The sequence below is a fragment of the Salminus brasiliensis genome, chromosome 21 (assembly GCF_030463535.1).
Source record: "Salminus brasiliensis chromosome 21, fSalBra1.hap2, whole genome shotgun sequence".
Classification (NCBI taxonomy): Eukaryota; Metazoa; Chordata; class Actinopteri; order Characiformes; family Bryconidae; genus Salminus; species Salminus brasiliensis.
Window position 1 is genome coordinate 10308289 of NC_132898.1, and position 20745 is coordinate 10329033.

The following is a 20745-nucleotide window of genomic DNA, read 5'->3' on the forward strand; positions in this document are numbered from 1 at the left end:
AGCCATTGTGAGCCTGCTTTTAGGCCCATTCCAGTTTGAGCAATTCTCCATTCAGCTTTCCACAGTAAAAGCTGAGGCTGGGGCCAAAAATCACAGCCTGGAATCTCCATGGCTGGCTCCTGGATTTACAGTGGGGGTTTAAGAGGTATTTACAAAGGTCTCCGTGTTCTGGGCCTGCAGTGGTCACAGGAAATCATTCTTTCGCCCAGGACTTATAGCTCTGCAGAGTTTGTGTAACAGTGGCTTTGGAGGAAAGTGTCTGATAACAGAGCTATTATGTCTGGATAGTTGCATGCATATAAACAAACGTTTAATAACTGTCACCAAGACATACTGTCACCATTCCCCCACCATTCACATCCATGCTATTACAACATTCAACAGCTTTTTTGTCAAGTCTTATATTCCACTCTTTAGTAAAATTGTCTGCAGAGCCTGAAGATGAAGACACTGGACATTATTCTTCCCAGAAGCCCATTGCAGAAATGAAGTGAGGGGAACAGTCAGGGTAAAATGGTTGGTTCCTTTATTAGAAAACCCTTGAATAAATGAAACCAACCAATCAGGAATATCACTGTTTCACTTATGTCTTAACTGCACCAATACTTTAAGGTCTGACACATGGGGACCCTTTTCCCTGCTGCCATCAAATTTTATAAATCATCCTCTTTGATGGAAGAGTTTTAGGATATGCATACAACCTGACATGCCATGCAGTATTTCTTTTACCTCATTTGTGTTGTATCTATTGGCTGATCCTACAGTTTGTTTGCTTAACTTTGGTTTGTTTGTATTCAGTAGCAAGTGCAACCTGTACTCCCTCTCCCTTAAGCAAAAACAGCAAGTACTGTGCTTTAAAGGGTCCTCAAACTAATATACTTTTTAATTAAAGATGGCAGAACCAAGAACTGATCTAAGAAGAACTTTGTATAAGTGCTTGCAGTCAAGTAAATATGTTTATGGTTAAACTACAATATTCATCAAAGAATTAAGTGACGTCATAACGTTTTATAATGGATATGTTAGTGTGTTGCTTCATACTAACACTCTGCCATGCTAGCTAACATTTTAAAATTCCGCTTTATAGGTGGTTGTAGAGCATGATGGCGGGAAAAAAGAATACAAGAAAACATTGTATTTTGGTCAAAGTTTTTAATCACAGCGACATCATCACAGGGTTTTAATCTAGAGGTAAATAGTCCTAGTGTTACCAATTATCTAATACTACTTTTTTATTTTTAGGTAAATAAAAAAGTATAGTAGTATATAGAATATCACCAATTTAACCTTTACCATTGGTAATCATATCAGATATTGATGTTATGACTTAAATATCGCCAAAAATATCGAACCGACGTCGAAACCGAAAATGTAAATCCGCGAACAGAAACGTTTCTTGCTAAACCGGTTTACAGATATAGTGTAAGCCATGGCTACACTTCAGTCACGTTGACACTGTGTGTGTGTGTGCGTGTGTGTGCGGGGAGGGGACAGAGGGCAGTCGAAAACAACCCCTCACAAAACACTCGGTGGAGAAAAAGCTGTCAGTCAGGATTAATGGCCACTTTAAAACTCCCCTCAGACTCCGAGACAGTCGGAGACAGTGTCAGTCAGGGCTGAGGTGACTAGCTGTAGCTTTAGCCTGCATTACACCTCACACACTTGTCGCTGCTAGCGTCCAGCTGGACTGACAGGGTTCAAACACTTGGGTTTTCGTTTATGTCGATGTTTAAGTTCACTGAGAGTCACTTGGGCACGGTTAAAGCCCAGCTTCTCAAAAATAAAGAAGCAACAAAGATAGAAGATCAAATGCTAGGAGATCCGCAGATGCTAACGGCTGGAGAACAACAAAATCCAAGTGCTTAAGTCTGAACACGAATGAGAGAGTGCTGAAGCCACGGTTCATTGTTGAACAAAAAACTGACAAACGGTGAGTTTCAGTGAACAGGAGGGGTTTCTAACAAGTCCTGTCACCGGCTAAAATGGATGTGAGGGCGGTGGGCTCCGTGCTGCTTTTACCCATTCAGATCCTCTACCACACGTTGCGGGCGGGTGTGCGGCTACTGCTGCCCGGCACGAGGAGAGACCTGAGCGGCGACGTGGTGCTGATCACCGGGGGTGGACGGGGCATCGGTCGCCACTTGGCTAAGGAGTTCGCGAAGTCTGGAACTAAGAAGGTAAAAACATAGCTTGAAAATACGTTCGTTTCACGACTGCTTTCTTTTTAAAGCCAGCTAGCTACCTGTTGACTACGTTTTTTCACCAAGCGAATTAGGCAGATGGTGGTTGACTAAAAAGTCTTATTGTATAATTGTATTAAAAGTTGCCCATGTTCAGTGGCCATACACTTGGTCTGAATTGATGACTTTAGCAGGACTGGGGGCTGTTATTATGGTATATGGTATTATAGCTAGTCCTGTTCATAAACCGATAATTACAGATAGTTTATGTGTCTTTATCGATGTCTGTGAGATCGTGAATCTAATTATGTTGAAACTGATAGATATCATGGCTGGTTGGGATTTACCGTACTTGTTAATGCAAAATTTTTAAATAGGATCATGTTCATCTCATTCTCATAAGAGTAAAGTATCAGATTATAATATAAAGAGGCATTGCTGGATTAGTATTAGCGTCACATTAAGTGTGGTGCATTGTCATGATGTTTTTTTTTTTCAAAACAAATGGTAATCAGCAGATTGAGTTATGGCAAAGTATAGACCTAAAGCCTTAAAATTATTTCATATCCTTTTATACTTATAGGGACTTAGAGACTATTTATTGTGCTTATTAATGCAGAGTATAGCATGAGAAATATTATTGCGTTTTCATAGATCAACCTAATTTCTATCTGCAGTATCTGTAGCACATGATTGATTACCATGAACAATACTTTCCACATACTTAGATAACTACAGAATAACCCACTGACTCCTAACACACTTACAATAGAAGCCAGTGGTAAGATGTTTCAGCATATGGAATTGATTGTATGTGAGAATCTTCCTTATGGTACAGATGCAGAAGATAAAGCTCAGGGTGGAAAACATTGGAGTATTACTTTAACATGATGTATAACTAGATGATTCAGTTATTATGTGGTTGAGAAGTTTATGGATGTTTTTCTTTGGCTGCTGCTTGTATTATCATCTTAGTGGCTGTAAGTTGTAATGCTTGGCATGTCGGTCTGGAAACAAACTGGCAGTCAGTGCCTTCATGTTGAAAGTCAACAGTAGGAAAGAAATGTGTCAGCCTCACCCATCCAAAACACTGCAGTGCTCTTATATTGGAAATGTACTACATATATTTATACTACAACCTATTTTCAACTGTACATTTTCAGTTAATGATGTAGAAATACATTTCAAATAGAGATAGCATGATACAGTTTCTTTTTCCTCATAACTCATCTCTAAATCATGGTTATAGGCTTAAACTCAAGTAATTAAAGCACTTCACTTAAGATGAGCATCTAAAATAGGCTATCATGCTTAATCTACCCAAACACCATTCTAGCCCACAGGAAGAAACAATTCTAACAACATCTTATCACACAGTGGAAGAGTGTTCTATTTCAGGCTAGATTTGTTGCTGGGTTGGTTGAGATCCATGACTTTTTTCTAGCCCCTTTCACATTTTCTGCAGATATCAGGCTATTACCAATACTCATCGATACAAATATGCCATTTCTAATTATAGATCTCAGCCTTCAATTTTGTGTTCAGATTGTGTCTATATTCTGGACTAAATCTTTGAACCAGTGTTGAATTATTAAAATAATACTTCCTCACCTAAACAGTAAAATGAATAGCAAAATGTACTCTTAGCTGAAGAATGTTATCATTGCATACTGGCAAGAGTGCTGTAATTTAAAATGAGTAAGGTAACTGTTAAGGTAAACACAGTTCTACGTAAACACCAACTCTGTTTATTCTTGCATTATGGATTCCTGCATTAGGGGAAACACGTTTGCAAGACTATGATGAAGTGACTACACTCACCACAGTGACCAGTGTTTCTACTGAATTCTGTTCTGTAATGACTGAAAGACTTTGACCATCATTTTTCTCAGAATACCAAAAGTGGACTAATATTAAGGCTGCATTATTAAGTAACTTATAATTTTGTAAATTAGACAAGCATGTGTGTATTAACAAAAGGAATAACACGTGTCTCTATAGTTTGTAATATAATAGCAGTTTTGTTTTGTTTTTTTTGTTTTTTGTTTTAATTAATTTATAGGCCCTGCAGGCTTAGTGTTCAATTAATAATAGTAAGACATATTGTCTTAAACTAATGTAGCAGTGAATGTTATGTAGTAATGGGGCTGTCGTGTGGAGCTACATAACAAATACTTTTTTTTACTTGACTTTACAAATTCTCAGAGATTCATTCGGTAGTGACTTGTGGACTTAACTCTTTGCAGCAATTCGACAAAGGAAGCCAGCATGGCTCTCAGCACCCCATCGCTGTTCATTGTCAAGGTGTGAAGGCTTTAGGAGCAACACCTGCACTTGTTAGCTTCACAATGATTCCATTCTAAAGAATTTCTAACGAGGATGCCTATAAATGCACCATAAATGTGCTTGCAGAATGCACAGAAGACTTAGACATACCACCCATTGGATTCAGGTGCAGTCTGCATGCTCAGTAGCTCAACATAAAGGAAATACCCAAACCAATCTGCTGCATTTTGAACTTACTGTATCCACACTCTTCTGTCATAAGTACAGGGAAAAGGTTAAAATGGCTGACCATTGTAATTACTTGTAGAGAAAAGCAAGGGAGAGATTAGGTTGAAAAGCAAGACAGTATTTGTTGTTTGTTGGTTTATGATGTCTTTTGAGAACATCTGTGTTTTAGCCTTACAGCATCTAACACTATATATTGGAACTGTGTAGCATCTACAATGGAATTTGGGGATACTAAGCTGAGCAAAATGCATTTAATAAACAAGTTTTTATTAAAGGAAGTGCAAAAAGTAGGCTACAACCTTGGCAATAGTGCTAAAGCCCCTCCCTTTCCTCTCCACACGCACACACCTTTCAGGTGTTTAAATCCCCATTCAGTTTCAATATGTGCCTGTACAGTAACAAATGTTTTGCACATGCAGAAAATAATACATAGTACATTAATTAAATGTTTCTACAGTATGGAATGTAGATGATAAAACAGCAGTAAATCTCTGGGTACTATTTTGCCTTACAGCACTCTGCATCACTGTTAACGTTTCTGACTTCTGTTTCTTTGTTTATACACACAAATAATGAATTTGTTTACATTTAAATTATGTGGAAATGAAATTCAAGTGGAATTCCTATTTAAGGCAGAAATCATCAAAATTTTGTGGATTACAAACCTAAAAGGCAGAATTCTGTTAACATATGACCCTTGTCATTGCCTCAGGCTAAGTGACAGCTTCAAGGTGCCGAAGCTGGAGCTGGTAGTTAGGTGTTAAGGAAGTGAGCCTTATGTAAATTGCACTCTTACTCTGTGTGTGTTTGTGTGCAGGGGGAGGGTAACAGGGTGTATACAGCTCCCAGCTGAGCAGTGCCCTGTGGCTGACCCCGCTGTCTCCACACTAATTAGACGGCGGCAGGCGACTGCCTCCTGAACTCCCAGTGCCCCTATTACACACACACACACACACACACACACACACACACACACACATGCACACACTATAGGTACAGCAGTGAGCTCCTACTGTTAACCCTGTCTTTTAAGGCTGTCCTAATCACCTATATTATTTGTTAAGTAATTGTGATTTAATTGGATGATTAATTGACTATTCAAAAAGATACACATTTTGTTAATGTTCTCATTTAAAGTAAGTTAACAAATCCTTTACAGTAAACAGGACACAACTAATTTGACCAGGGAGCCTAAACTTCAGTTTGATCTTCAGTGGGATCAGACCAGACGGGCTATCAGTGAGATTTGTGTGCCCATGACCATCACCAGTTTCTTGGACTACGTTTTAGGTACTGACCATTGCTTACTAGGAACACCCCACAAGACCAGTGCTATTTTGGAGATGCTCTGGCCCAGTCCAATCCAATCATCACATTTTGGTTCTTGTCAGAGTGGCTCAGATATTCACACTTGCCCATTTTCCTGCCTCCAAAACAGCAGCTTTTTGAAAACTGACTGTTCAATTGCCTGCTTAATATGTCCCATTCTTGGCAGGTCCTACTGTAACGAGATTATCAGTGTTATTGACTTCACTCTACTTTAAGGTTTTAAAGTTGTGGCTGATTGCTATGAATACATATTATAATATATTATAAAATATTTGAGATCTATGGATGAATTTTCTTCATTAATTTCTTCACATTATAGCAATATTAATAAATTTTATATAATAGGTTCCCTCTTATGTTTACAAACACAAAAGTGGTATTGGATTTTAAAATCATCATATTCCACATAAAATTACATTCTTTGATTGTCACTGCAGATGATAATAATACAGTTATTAGGTTAAGCATGGTTATTGTTGTTGTTTAGAGAGCTGAAAACTCTATTATGAACTCCACTGATTCATTACTGTGTTCAGAGCAGTACAGCAGTGTCCCCATATGATGGGATTAGTCATGGCCCACTGCTTGTTATATTGCCCTACTGTATGCTAATGCAGCGCAGTCAGCCATTACTTACTTTAAAGACTCGTGTGATAAGGCTCTCCGATTAATCACACAGAAAGTATTGTTTCGGAGGCCACCTTGTGAAGACTGCTCTCTAAAGAAAATATCAAGTTTGTTGTGAAATCCTGTTATAAGATCAATCTAGACCTTTCCAGTAATTGCTTCAATAGCCATGCAAATGGAGCACACACATGCAAACATACCTGGTCAGATTTATCCAGCACAATCCAATCATGCAGAGGCCCAGGAGCTGACGCAAACTGCCTTTTATCCGTAAAGCAAACGCTGGAAGGTATGCTCCTGCCAGTCCTGCTGTGCTTGGATAAATGATCGCCATTGAATGGATTTAGGAGATTGAAATAGCAAACATTAAGTTGAACCTTAGCTCTTAGAAACCAAGAGGCTTATTGGATGACTTAAAAGGCTGGATGCTTTCTTACCCTAAATAGTACTTTATATGTGGGTAATAGAAATGGATAGAAACAAAGAAAAAAACATTTTATGGCCATTTTAAAGTACGAATGAGCTGAATTGCTCAGCTTCTTGCAACAGGTACAAATTTCCGAAAGAACAAACTAATTGGGCCAATTGTGAACACTAGTGGCAATCTGCTTCTAAAGAAATGCATTGCATTCTCAAGGCACAATCAGCCAGTGGTGTTAAGGTGCACTTTTTAATGTGCACATGGATTTTCATGAATAACATCACTGTACTCTTAATCCAAATTTCTTTTTCTTTAGTTGTTTGTCTGCAAAATAGATAATGTTTTTGGTCACTGCATCAGAACTCAACCTCCTGGTCACTGGTACTAAACCTTACCCCTTAATGCCACCTGGGTCCCCAGTAGCAAGTACACTATATGTTCAAGTGTTTTTGGACACCCCTTCTAATTAATGCATTCAGCTACTTTAGGTTGAAACCATTGCTGACACACCTGTGCCTTGGCTGGTCTAGTCCCTGTAGAGAATTAGATGCCAATAGAATAGGACTCTGGAGCAGATGAACATGAACCTATTGGCACCATGGGGTGGTGTACATCCAGCATCCTGAAAGAATGAGGTTTAAGAAATGTGGCCACCAAAAACACAGTCATGCTTAACTTAAACTATTGTATAAATCTGTAATTCTACAGTCTAAATATAAAATTCTATACTCCAGGATAATTAGTTAACTGAATGTTACCAGGTTACTGATTTTTTTTCATGAAAATATGATTGAATATTGGATTACTGTTGGTTAAGTCATACACTGTCTACAATTTTAGCCACCTCATTTTTCTTTTTCACACACACACACACACACACACACACACACACACACACACATTTAAATAGTGCTTTAAAGCTCCTGGAGCAGAAAATGGCTGGACCCATATGCTCATCAGGCCGTGTTATCACACCAGGAATGTATGTGTGTGTGTGTGAAAGAGAGAGAGAGAGAGAAAGAGCGAGAGAGAGACAGCAAGAGAGACAGAGAGAGATGAAGAGACGGCATCATCATCCCTTATTACATTACCTTTCCCTGACCCCACAGACTGACAGATCTAATTGCCCAATCACTGCCCCCTGTGTTCCTGTCCTGGCCAATCCACTCACACACTCATCTCTCTTAATCCCTCACTGAAGTATGTGTGGCCTACAAAAAAGGCCTTGCTGTTCCTTTAGTGAAAGGCACTCTTCTTGTTTTTACTCACATTCCAGGTCACCAAGAAGAGATTTATTTATTTATTTATATTTCCAGATTTATCTAAAGAGAGATAGCGAAAGGGAAACTATCTAAGCATTATTAGCTACGTCTGTATTAAATGGGATTTGGTTGCCATTAGACTTGTCTATAGTTCTTGGATATAAGACTTAACTACAGTTATAAAAGTTCTTAAACCAAAGGATGGGAAAAACAAATGCTTTTAGTGATCATCTTTTAAAATTTTTGGAATCTGGATACACTCATTGACTTTCTAGTTGTTATTGAAGCTGTTGAAAATAAGGTGGACTGGAAATCTTTCTATCTATTCAACCAACAGGGTATGTTACAAATTGTATATATTACTAAAAATATTCTTTGGTTCAACAAATTCTGAGTTAAATTCTGTAATGTCTTATTTGGGAACAAAAATTTTAAGCATCATGGTGCTTTCCAAGTGGTTCAGCTAAAATTAGAAACAGGTGTAAACAGTTTGAATTGTTGCTTCTCAATACCTGACCATGATGTTGACTCATTTATTTCATTTGAATAGGTACTACATCTATGTGTAGTGTGAACTAACGGCCTGATGATCTTGCTTTCTATTGCTGCATTTACATGAATCATAATGGTGTGCTGTAAGTTTTGTTATTAATACTGATTTATGTTAACTAAGACATGCCTTATTGCGTTTTTTCTTTAGCTGATCCTGTGGGGACGCACTGAGAAATGCCTAAAGGAGACATGTGAGGAGATAAACCTAATGGGGACAGAGTGCCACTACTTTGTATGCGATGTGGCCAACAGAGAAGAAGTGTATAAGCAAGCCAAGGTGGTACGAGAAAAGGTATGCCATTAACTTACATACAGTGTTAGAGAAAAATCTAATTTACAAAGTTACACCAAATATAGTCAGTCAGCCAATATGTGTTTGGTATATCTAGCAAAAAGAAGTAACTGATATTTTTGCAAAAGTATCACTTTATTTTCATTTCGGCCTTAATAAGGTCAGAGCTGCTACTATCTTGACCGGCACAGCTTGAATAAAGATTACTCCTCACTTGAAATATCTGGATAAGATAAGAGTGTGGCAACTGGCTGGCTTTCAGCTGCTTTGACATTGGGATCCAGTCATAAGTGGATAACAGATGACTTACAGGTAGTCGTTCTCTTTTTTTTTGTCTTATCACGGCAGGTTGGGGACATCACCGTTCTGGTCAACAATGCTGCAGTGGTGCATGGGAAGAGTTTGATGGACAGTGACGATGACGCCCTCTTAAAGTCTCAGCACATAAATACAATGGGACAATTTTGGGTCTGTGTTACAAGTATAAACCTCCTACAGAGTGCACTATGAAGTGAAAATGTTATTATTGTTTTCGGTTTGATTTGATTGATGAGGGTTTTTTTTTTTAATCACTATGTGACCACAGAAGCTTTTTCCATTATTCTGGAAAACAACACCCAGCTTTTTGTGTCACAATAGCACAATACATAGGTCATTTATAGACAGTTCATTTATATCTGAAAAGTTAATGAAATAATGCCTTACAGGTCCCAGGCAGTCACAACTTTTTAAACTATTTATCTTGGCAATAAGTGTATTTGCTTGTAACGTTACAATAAATACAACTAAACAATTCTGTAATCAGTAGTCGGTACTCATGTGTTGTATTTTAGTAAGAATTGAAAAATAAAGAATGCAGTTGCTAATGCTAAAGCAGTTTTACCTTCCTGGCAAGTCAGTAGAAGCAAATGGAAAATTGAGTTGAGAGAAGGCAGTCTAATGGTTGGTGGCCCGCACCTCTAGGTGTCATTTTCTAAAAAAAAAAATGAAAGGGAAATTCCAAATTGCAGACTTTCTGTCAAAGCACTTGGAACATTACAGTGAAAGTCAAGGCCTCAAAGTCTGTGGCATCTGGACTTTTCCAGCTTGACTTGAGATCAAACAGCTTTATCTGAGGCTGAGAGAATTGTGGGCGTCTGTGTGAGAAATAAAAACCATGCCTGCGGTTGCAGCGTTCCTTGACATGATCATTTTTCCCGTCTGTGCTTCAAACACCTTTAGGAGATGCAATGCATTCACCTTTTCCATGTTTTTTTTCTTTCAGACTACAAAGGCATTCTTACCACGTATGCTGGAGCTGCAGAAAGGCCATGTTGTCTGCGTGAACTCCATCCTCTCTCTGTCGCCTATACCCGGTGCTATAGACTATTGCACCTCCAAGGCTTCATCTCTGGCCTTCATGGAAAGCCTGACCCTCGGCCTGTTGGACTGCCCTGGAGTTGGCTGTACCACTGTGCTCCCCTTTCATACCAACACAGAGATGTTTCAGGGCATGAGAGTCCGGTGAGCTGTCTTTTCCTGCCCTGCTGCATCATTGATTTAAATGTCTGCTAATAAATGAATCCTTTAATTGTCTTTTTTACACATAGCACTTTTTAATACACTGCTTAATAAGCTTCTAGCTGCCCTTTATATTGTGTTAGCATTTCATAATGAGTGGACCAATCAGGTCCAAAATCTAGTTACATTTTCCTTTTGGTGATAATAAAAGATCACTTGTGATCAGTGATTTCAAACTTTTAAACTATAGTGTATATGTGCAAATGATTATAAGACTTGGTATGTGCAAGAGCAATGCCAGCATTATAGATATTTAATAATACATATAATAAGCAGTAGTGAAACGTTGTCAAAGATAATGGCACTAATAATTTGATTGGGGTATCCCAGGTTCCCCAAACTCTTCCCACCCCTCAAGCCAGAAGTGGTTGCACAGAGAACAGTGGATGCAGTACGGGCCAACACAGCCTTTGTCTACCTTCCATGGACAATGCATGCACTGGTTATCCTCAAAAGGTATGGTCCTTATGCAAGCACTAGCTTCAAAACAGTCTGGTATATAAAGTGGTAATTCAGGGAAACTTTTTCCACATAATTTCCCCTTACCTCATAGTAAGTCAGTTGGCTATGGATGGACAGTCTGTCTCCATGACTGCTATTCCTGCTATGCAAAATACATTATGTCCAAAAAGTAATCAACTTGTACTACATTTTGTCAGCAGGCCATGTGGGCACAATAGAATGTCTGTTTTAGCAATGACTGTATCTTAAATTAGCCGAATTTAGTATTTACAGGGACTGTGAATAATTTTAGACTCCATTTGGTTTCCATTACCTGTAAGCTATCTTTGTAGAATTGTAGAATTACCTTTGTAACTCCAGTTACACAATTTGACACTAACATGTTTATTATGAAACTTGTTAAATAATAATAATGATATTTAATAACAGTTATTATTATTATTATTATTACTATTATTAATATTATTATTAGTAGTAGTTTTATCTATGTAGCACTTGGCAACTACATTTATAATATTTTGTTTCATTGTTTCATCTTTCAATTTTTGTCTTGATTTGAAGAAAATAAATGGGTAAATTGGAAGAAATGTTGTGTCTTCTCCTATTTAACATGCTTTATCTGTTCTTTCAAACAGCCTCTTACCCCAGAGTGCTCTTGAGGAAATCCACAAGTTCTCAGGAACCTACACATGTATGCACACTTTCAAGGGACGGACATAAGAACTATGTCCTACTAACTGTTTCTCTCTGATGATGAAGACAGAGTGTATTACACGTCTGTGTGCTGCTCATGACTGGTGACGATGAAAAGTTCATGAGCCAGATGAGCCAGCTGTCCATTTCTAGAGACACTGAATGGAGGACAAACGAAGAGATGACGTGAAAATCTGTGGCAAATGTTAGGTTCAGAATGCAGGACAAGCCTCTGGTCAGTTTTGGCCTGTGTCTTTTTTTTCCAGAATGAACTTTTAACCATTCACCCACACTGTGCATGGACTGGCCAAAAAAAAGCTGCCTCACAGCCACTATTGTACTGATTTTGTACTTAACCTTTCCTTCTAACAGCCTGTTTTGTTAAACTAATGTCACTGTAAATTAAAATGCAGTTTCAAGACAGTTTTTAATATTTCAATAGTCTTGGGTGTGGGAAAAAAAGGGCGTTAGCTACTTTGATTCATTTTGTGTGTGCGTTGTTGCCAGATTGGGTGGACATCTCTGAACAAAAGTGACAGAATTGCAGTTTCTTCCAGCCATGAGCTCAGAGTCTCTGTGTGTGTTTGTTTTTATACATTTTTAGATCTCAGGATAGGGCTACAGTTTGGATTAAAATCTGGGCTGGGCTGTTTTGAAAATGTAGTAACTAAAACATGCAGATGTGTAGAAAGTAGAAGTTAAAAGTGACAGAAATACTCAAGTACAGATACTTTACAAATCTAATAAGTACATTAACAAAGTACTTCGTTACTTGCCACCTTAATAAATGCTGCCACCATTATATATACATATGTACATATATTGTACATACCTACACATATAGTCCACATCAGACATATTACTACATATAGGTATTTACCATATACATTGGACATGGAGTATGCACAGAGAGAGAGTGTGAGCGAGAGAAGTGTGTGCATCCCTGTCGAGAGGTGAACAGTCAAAGACTCCACAGACAGCGAGTAGAGGAAAACCCAAAACAACTAAGTCTGACCTGCCTGACCAGTCCACTCACTTCACTGTCAGAAACACTTAGTGTTTCACTCAGTGCTGAAAAAGGCTCTCGTTAAAGCAGACATGAAATCCTCAGGAGCCTGTAGGAGAATTACAAGAAATCCAAATTTCAGTTAAAACGGCACTGACCACTCTGTTGATTTGTTGTTAAAAAAGCTACTATGTGTCCAAACAGCAAAGTTGCATAAAGGGTGTTGTTAGTAAAGATGACTATTTGGGCTTAAAAGCTGGAAAAAAAAATTTAACCAGAAATCTGTCTGTAACCATTTACAATGTCTGTGCAACAGATATGACATATGTATGAAATTTGCACTTCTATTATTCACACTATACATTTTTAAAAAAAGGCATTTCTTCAGTTTTATTTATTTAGTTATATTAGCGCTCAATATTGTCCAAATGAAAATTAAATGTTAATATGTTTTAAATGGTTAAACAACACAACGAGGCAAGGTTTTTTAACCTGAAGATTGAAAATGTAATTAGGATCAGTAATTGATTTGTGGCTGCCCTGTTTAGTTTTAAAATCAGACTGAGCTTTGCAGAAACCCTGGTTGAGCCAAGAAAAAAAGGTGGTACATGTCTATTAGTCTGAAAATGGTTACAAAGCCATGTCTAAGGATCTACAGCCAAAGTCATACTGTCCAAATAAAGATTGTTTCGTACAGTAGTAATATTTGAAATAGTAATATTTATGAAAAATATTTAAAAGCTCTCCAAAAGCACAAAAACTCATTGTCTTATTATTGGATTTCTATAGAGCTCCTTTAGGACAACATGAGTTGTTTTTTTTTGATACACAAATAAATGTGATTTGACTTGTTTTGGGTCATATAAGAAGACAATGATAAGTACTCCCACACAACGGTTACAGTTTTTGAAATTTGAACTTTTAAATTTGGCCTAGTCAAAGTCCTGATGTAACACTGCAATGAGCTGAAAAATTCTCCACAGTTGCAATCATAACTGACAACAGTTTGTCCAGGTTAGCTAAGGTTAGCTTAGCAATTCTTGCTCTGGAGATGCAGTTGGCCTAATCAGTTTTTGATTTTATTTTGACCTTTTAATTACATAATTAGTATTTGTTTATTTGGTTACTTTTATTTAATAGTAACATACACCTTTACTGAATATTGCTGGTAATCATAAACTTTTTATTTTTTTTGTTCACTGATCTTACTGTGTTGTTCTTGGTTATTACACAGGTTGCATCCACTATATTAGCGAAAGGCAAGGAGCATCATTCGTAAAAAATAAGTTTAAGGCACATGGTCACACAAAGCTAGGTATCAGGAGCACATTTACCCAGAACCTGGAGGCACATGAACGTAAGAGCAGCACTTTTGGCAGAGATCCAGTGGAAATGTCTTGAGGAGGTCCAAAAGCCACATCAGAGTCAGAGGATGCATGGAATGATGCCAAGGAGAAATGAGAATAGGATTTCTAAAAGTAGAGAAGATCACCACATTAACAATACTAGGGAGGGAAAAATAGGTGGTGGTGTTGAGTTTTGCTAGAGAATAATATTAAACTAGAAAAGTTCATTTCCTGAAGAAAATGCAGAATGGTTGTGCAGCTTAAATGGTTTATTAGCTGGTTGCAATGGTATCCCAGGTTGTTGCTTAGTGCTAGATGGATGCTACACTGTTGGAAGGTGATTGCAATGGTATTGTAGGCAGGTGTCACAGATGTCTCAAGTTGGTGCTGTTGTACCCCACAGGGTTGGTTGGGTGTTACTTGTGTATTTGTAACATTGTGACATAAGATGAGTGCCAAAACTTTAAAAATAAGTGTGCCTCCTAAGTGGAAACTGTGCATTCAAACAAAAGCTGTATCCAAGCCTGAAATATTGAAGCCATCGCACCACCAACACTATCTGTCTAAATGTTTGTATTCCAACCTTCAAATGATTGAATTTAGCCACTTTAAGGTGGCACCTATTGCTGACACATTCATTTATGCATGCATAGCCATTATAGGTCTCCGTAGAACCATAATGCCAAGAGAATGAGATGTGCTGGACCAACTGCTCAAGAGCATAAGGTCACCATGCTCAAAGTCAAGTGTTGGCTAGAGGAATGTGAAAACACCCCGACAGTTGGTTAAATGGCTATGGAGCAGTTGAACTGAATTGTCTAGAGTGTTGGGGCACCGTCAAATACCTTTCCCCAGTACTTGACCTCCATGTTGCTCTTGCGGGTGACTGCAATCAAATCATTAAAGCAATCAACACCTACTTTTCGTAGAAGAGTAGTAAGCTATTACTGGAGCAAAAGGGAGAGAAATTTCTTGTTATTGATCTTGATTATTAACAGGTTTCTACAAACTTATGCACTCACTGTCCAATTTCTTGACAATACCTACAATACCTTGTATGGTTACTTCACAAACTGTATCTCATCTATTAATTTGATTATTAGACATAATCTGTATGTATTATTTGAGTGGTGGGCCTTTCACAGCACAGCAGTAATACTGGCAAGGTAGTGTCATAGTTGTGTGGCATAAGTGTTGGCACACATCACTGCTCTCAGGCCCTCGTTATCGCGCCCTCCCTCGGGGCGATCCCGAGCCGCCACTCACAGGCCCATATAAAGACTTCCTGTTTTTTTGGGTTGATTCATGTTTAGTTGGGTTCGTTCATGTGTTGCATCTGGGACTGGGAGCATTTAAGGAGCTCCACAACGGCCACTCGGGCCGTGAATTAAACCTCATGGAATCCTTGGATCTTCTGGGATCTCCTTTTCCCCCCACACGTTGGTGGTGTGTTCAGGTTGGCAAGTGATCCATTCTTAGGCAAGTGATACCACAGTTTGTTTCAAGAGGTAAGCGTGTTATGTACGCTTCCTGCTCATGCTCCTAGGCGTTCCTGGCTCGAGGCAGTAGCTACATACTTAGGTTTGGCCTGCCTTATTTTCTAGTCAGGCAGCTGGCTCTCCAGCTACCTCCGTATGTTCTCAGAGCGTGGCTCTAAATCTAGTGCTCTGTTATTAGTCAAGAGAATTCTCAGTGTTATTCTAGAGGCAAGTGAGGTATATTCGCTTCCTGTTCATGTTCTTAGGTAACCTCAGTTCTAGGCAGTCTCTGCTAGTCCAGGTTAGGTTGGCCTCGTTTTCTGGTCAGGCAGCTGGCTCCCCAGCTACTTCCGTTGGTACACAGAGCTCGGCTCTTCCCCTTAGTTTGTATCGGCCCGTTTCTGCCCAAGCTAGGCTTGCAGCTTTCTGTTTAGTCCCCTCTTTTGTTCACCCCCCTTGTTATTCTTTTGTTCAGCTCAGTGCTCCTCCCAGTCCCAGGTTCGTTGTGTTCGCCCTTTTGATTGCCACATTTGTTTTGTGTTCACGGTTTTGCCATGCGTTGCTGCACTTTGCTTTTCTTAGCCCCTTGTTTTGTATTTTGTTAAGTTTAATAAACGTTCTTGCTTTGTTCCATCTCTGCGAGTGTTCATCCCTTCTTGTCTGGCTATACACACCATGACAACTGCTACGTTGAGAGGGATCCACCACCCAAACATATCCAGGCATAAGCAGATCTGTGGTCACACAGTTCAGATGAGTAACACAAATTGTGCACAAATAGATGGGCTACAGTTTCTAGCTGTTCAACATGGCTTTTTTAGTAATTTGGATGCGTGTTTAGTGTTTTCCTAAAACTCTTTTAAATTAAATTTAACTAACACTGTTTAATACCCATAGAATTAGTGTGAACTGATTACCAGTTGAAGACTGCCATTGTGTGTGTGAGAACAGATAGGACTTTTTTGCATGCTTTCTATCCTCAACAGTTATGCCTTGTGTATAAATTAAGAAGCACTTTGTAGAGCATGAGTTTCCTCAAGTTGGCTCCTAAAGCAAGTGTGTCTTGCTGTGCAAGCCAAAAAACATGGAAGTGTCCCACCTCTGGTTGCCAGATATGCCTCATAAACATTCGCCTGAATCGCAGAAAAAACGCAAACACCTTCTTCAGTGATTACGACAGCGAATAAAGATTGTGATAAGTATTTGACCCACATGCGGCAGACATGGAAAAAGCTGGGAGGGAATGCGCTCGGCTCAGGGAAATAGGAGCCTCTGGTGGGGACTATTTTTCATTGCCCCAGAGTGGCCTGTTTCAAAAGCTGGGAGAAGCGTGTGGAGTCGGCAGCAGATCATGGAGTTACGGAGTGCTGTGCATATGTGCAGAATGAGGGGGTTTGAGTCACATAAGGCAGGTTCAGTGCAGGGTTAGCCAAATACAGGATAAATCACGCAGTGACAGAGAGACAACTCACCTAGTCCTGTGCGCCCCAGCGCAACGGCCCAAATACAGGTGCAGAAGAGAGGAAGAGTCCTAAAATGTCACACAAGGGTGCACTCATAAAATTCAGCTTGAATAATGTGGAGTAATCTTTTATCTGTGGAAGGATCCAATAGTAGTAACCTGAGAACACATTCTTAAAAATAATGGTTTTAAGAATGCTTTAAGAAGGTTAAATCTTTCTTGACTTGGATGCACAGTGCTAGAAAATCATTTTCACTTGTATAAACCTTTACTTTAAACCTTTCTTGTATGTAAAATCATTAAAAGGATCTTTCAATGGGCTGGTGTGCAGCAATGGTGCTCTTGCTGCTTGAGTACATCTCATAGTCCTGGTCATTAACAGATGAGTCAATTGTTTGAGCAGGAAAATCATCTAAATGTGACCATTATGATCCCTGTTATATAGCATTGCTATAGAAAAACCATTTAGGACCCTCGATTTAATGACTGGGACGTGTTTAAAAACGCCAGCCACCAGTGACTCTCTTGGTGATGTAAATGAATATGCAACATTTGGGTAATCAAGAAGTGTGTGAATGATGTGACCATCTTCAGCAAGCAGTGCTGGACCTCAGTCAGGTAAGCGCTTTCGCTCCTTGAATGCAAACACAGGGATGCGAAGGAGTTTTATCGCATAAGCCATTTAGACTCTTAAACAGGACTGTGGCTTTTACGACTGTAGACTACACCCCAGCAAAGGGCAACCCCAAGACTTTTCACTGAACATGATTACTTAATATCATAATTATTACAAACTCCTGCTCAGCTACACAACATTATGTGGCACATCCACTTTTTCTTCTTGTTCTTTACACTTGACAACTCATCCCTGCATTGTACATTTCTTTTGTACAAGAAAAGAAGAGAGCATGTGGCTTCACTTCTGTTGACAATAGGGTGTTCATCCAAAGTTAACAAAGTTATTCAAACTGGTTTACCAAAAGGACAGGCTATGGCTGACAGTATTGCCCTGATACTAATGGTGCTGGTTCTGCAGTTCTTGTTAGCATTAGAATTAGCATTGTCTGATTTTTAAAGAATTTATTTGCAAATAATGGTGGAAAATAAGTATTTGGTCAATAACTAACAAAAGTTAATCTAAATACTTTGTTATATATCCTTTGTTGGCAATGACAGAGGTCAAACGTTTTCTGTAAGTCTTCACAAGGTTGGCACACACCGTTGCTGGTATGTTGGCACGTTCTTCCATGCAGATCTCCTCTAGAGCAGTGATGTTTTGGGGCTGTCGGTGGGCAACACAGACTTTCAACTCCCTCCAAAGGTTTTCTATGGGGTTGAGATCAGGAGACTAGCTAGGCCACTCCAGGACCTTGAAATGCTTCTTATGAAGCCACTCCTTTGTTGCCCTGGCAGTGTGCTTGGGATCATTGTCATGCTGGAAGGCCCAGCCACTTTTCATCTTCAATGCCCTTGCTCAAACAAGTTCAAACAGGTGCAATTAATACAGTAAATGAGTGGAGGACAGCGAAGCCTCTTAAAGAAGAAGTTACAGGTCTGTGACAGCTAGAAATCTTGCTTGTTTGTAGATGACCAAATACTTATTTTCCACCATTATTTGCATATAAATTCTTTAAAAATCAGACAATGTGATTTTCTGAATTTGTTTTTCTCATTTGTCTCTCATAGTTGAGGTCTACCTATGATGTCAATTACAGGCCTCTCTCATTTTTTTAAGTGGGAGAACTTGCACAATTGGTGACTGACTAAATACTTTTTTCCCCACTGTAGCTACATAGGCAGCATAATGTGTCCGGAAGAGCCAGTCTTGGATTTGTTGCTTTGAATGCTGATAGATAACTTCACCAGAAGAACTGTAATTTAAAATATCTATACTTTTCTACTGACTTCCCCAACATTTATTGTCCACCTGTAAAACCCACAGTTGTGTGATGTTTACTAAACATGAGTATTTGACTGTACCAGCTTGCACTGTCCAAAAAAAAAAACAACTATAAAAAATTCTAATGGAATACATTTTCTCAAATACTTCTCAAATACAAAGATTTATTTTCACTGCATTTTGCAGTTAGTAAGGATGGGGATGGCTTATTATCATTTAAAGGACCAGGCCTCAAACTGGTAATTCTGAACAGGGCTGGTTTTGACATGGTAAGAAGGGTACGATAGTGCACTATCCTTGTGGTGTTTTGACCAAAGAACATCACAGACATTTCATTAAGGGTCCATTAACTGTGTTAACTTATGGAAAAGCCCAGACATATATATCACCTGTAATGCAGAAAGCACTGTATATCTATGGAAGCTGAAATCCACACTATTACAGCCTTTTCCCCCATCCTATAAGCTTTTATGAGATTATAAAAGGGATTATGAGAGAAGCTTAAATATCTCTTTCCATTTAAACCCTCTAAAAAGCAATTCCACTGTTGGAGAACACTCTGTGAAAGATACATTTACATTTACATTTATGGCATTTAGCAGACGCTCTTATCCAGAGCGACTTACAAGGTTACTCATATTACAGAGGTGGGCCAATGTAGTGTTAGGAGTCTTGCCCAAGGACTCTTATTGGTGTAGCGCAGCATAGTCACCCCGACTGGGAATCGAACCCCAGTCTCCCACGTGGTGTGGTTGCTCACTTGCAGGTAGCGGTGTTATCTGTTGCGCCACACCAACCACCAACATGACATTTTGTAGAAATTTAGAATTTTAAAATGTGTACTAGAAGAGTAGTGCTTATTCAAGAAATGGTCCTAGTGAGATCCACCATTTATTCATCACATATAAGCTTACATGACAAAACGAGAAGGCGCTGACCCTCAGCAAGGGACTGATCGCCATACCCAAGTTGCCTTGTCAGCTAAGAATTATGGACAGCTGGGGCTTGCGGTCAAAGGTCCTGTTCACAGGAAGACTAAGTATCTGAATTTTCCTGGACCCTATATCCTAGCTATGTTGTCAAGCCTGAAATAATGACTCTAATCAACCTGAACGTAAAGTAATTAAAACAATATAAAAGTCACAGTTATGATGAACTGCACCATTAAATCTGTGTTAGACTAAAACACATCTTGTAAACCCAAAAGTAACTGTGGTTAAGTACATGAGGTTGTACCAAAATTCTTGACAATGTTAATATGCTCAAGGATTTATAGATTCCATGATACTATTTACCTGACATAAAAATAATGTTGGTCATTCCAATTAAGACTTTTTTTTGCTATTTCCTCTGTTGAAATTTAGTTGGGCAGGACAATATTGGACAATACTGACATCGACTAAGTATGTATGCTCTTCTACTAAATAGCGAGAAGGTTATCATTTTGAAAACACTCCTAACTGTAATACTGGATGGATTCAATAAAACAAGTTAAGTCTTAAGTCGTGCCTTAATCCTTTTGATAGCAAGGGTTCCTTCTTGCACATCTCCCATGAGAGTCAAATTTGTGCTAGGATGGCCTGATTTGATCATGCTGGTAACTGTTTTAAATGTTCTCTACTTGTAAATTATTTTCCAGGCAGTGGAATAGCTATTCTGAG

The 20745-nt window shown here is 38.9% G+C and overlaps 1 protein-coding gene across 1 annotated transcript; it reads left to right on the forward strand.

The window, feature by feature from the left end:
* Window positions 1-1616: 1616 nt before the first annotated feature.
* dhrs3b (dehydrogenase/reductase (SDR family) member 3b) lies at window positions 1617-13291 on the forward strand. Its single transcript, XM_072665810.1, has 6 exons — window positions 1617-2177; window positions 9034-9177; window positions 9526-9645; window positions 10442-10680; window positions 11068-11193; window positions 11835-13291. The coding sequence occupies exons 1-6, from the start codon at window positions 1983-1985 to the stop codon at window positions 11917-11919; spliced, it is 909 nt and encodes a 302-aa protein (XP_072521911.1). The 5' UTR covers window positions 1617-1982; the 3' UTR covers window positions 11920-13291.
* The last annotated feature ends 7454 nt before the right edge of the window (window positions 13292-20745 follow it).

What these genes read in the sequence shown, in the direction of transcription:
- dhrs3b (XM_072665810.1), top strand. Translation starts at nt 1,983, where the DNA reads ATGGATGTGAGGGCGGTGGGCTCCGTGCTGCTTTTACCCATTCAGATC. An exon ending in CGAAGTCTGGAACTAAGAAG is followed by an intron (nt 2,178 to 9,033) that starts GTAAAAACATAG and finishes TTTTTTCTTTAG; the next exon opens with CTGATCCTGTGGGGACGCAC. An exon ending in ATACAATGGGACAATTTTGG is followed by an intron (nt 9,646 to 10,441) that starts GTCTGTGTTACA and finishes TTTTTCTTTCAG; the next exon opens with ACTACAAAGGCATTCTTACC.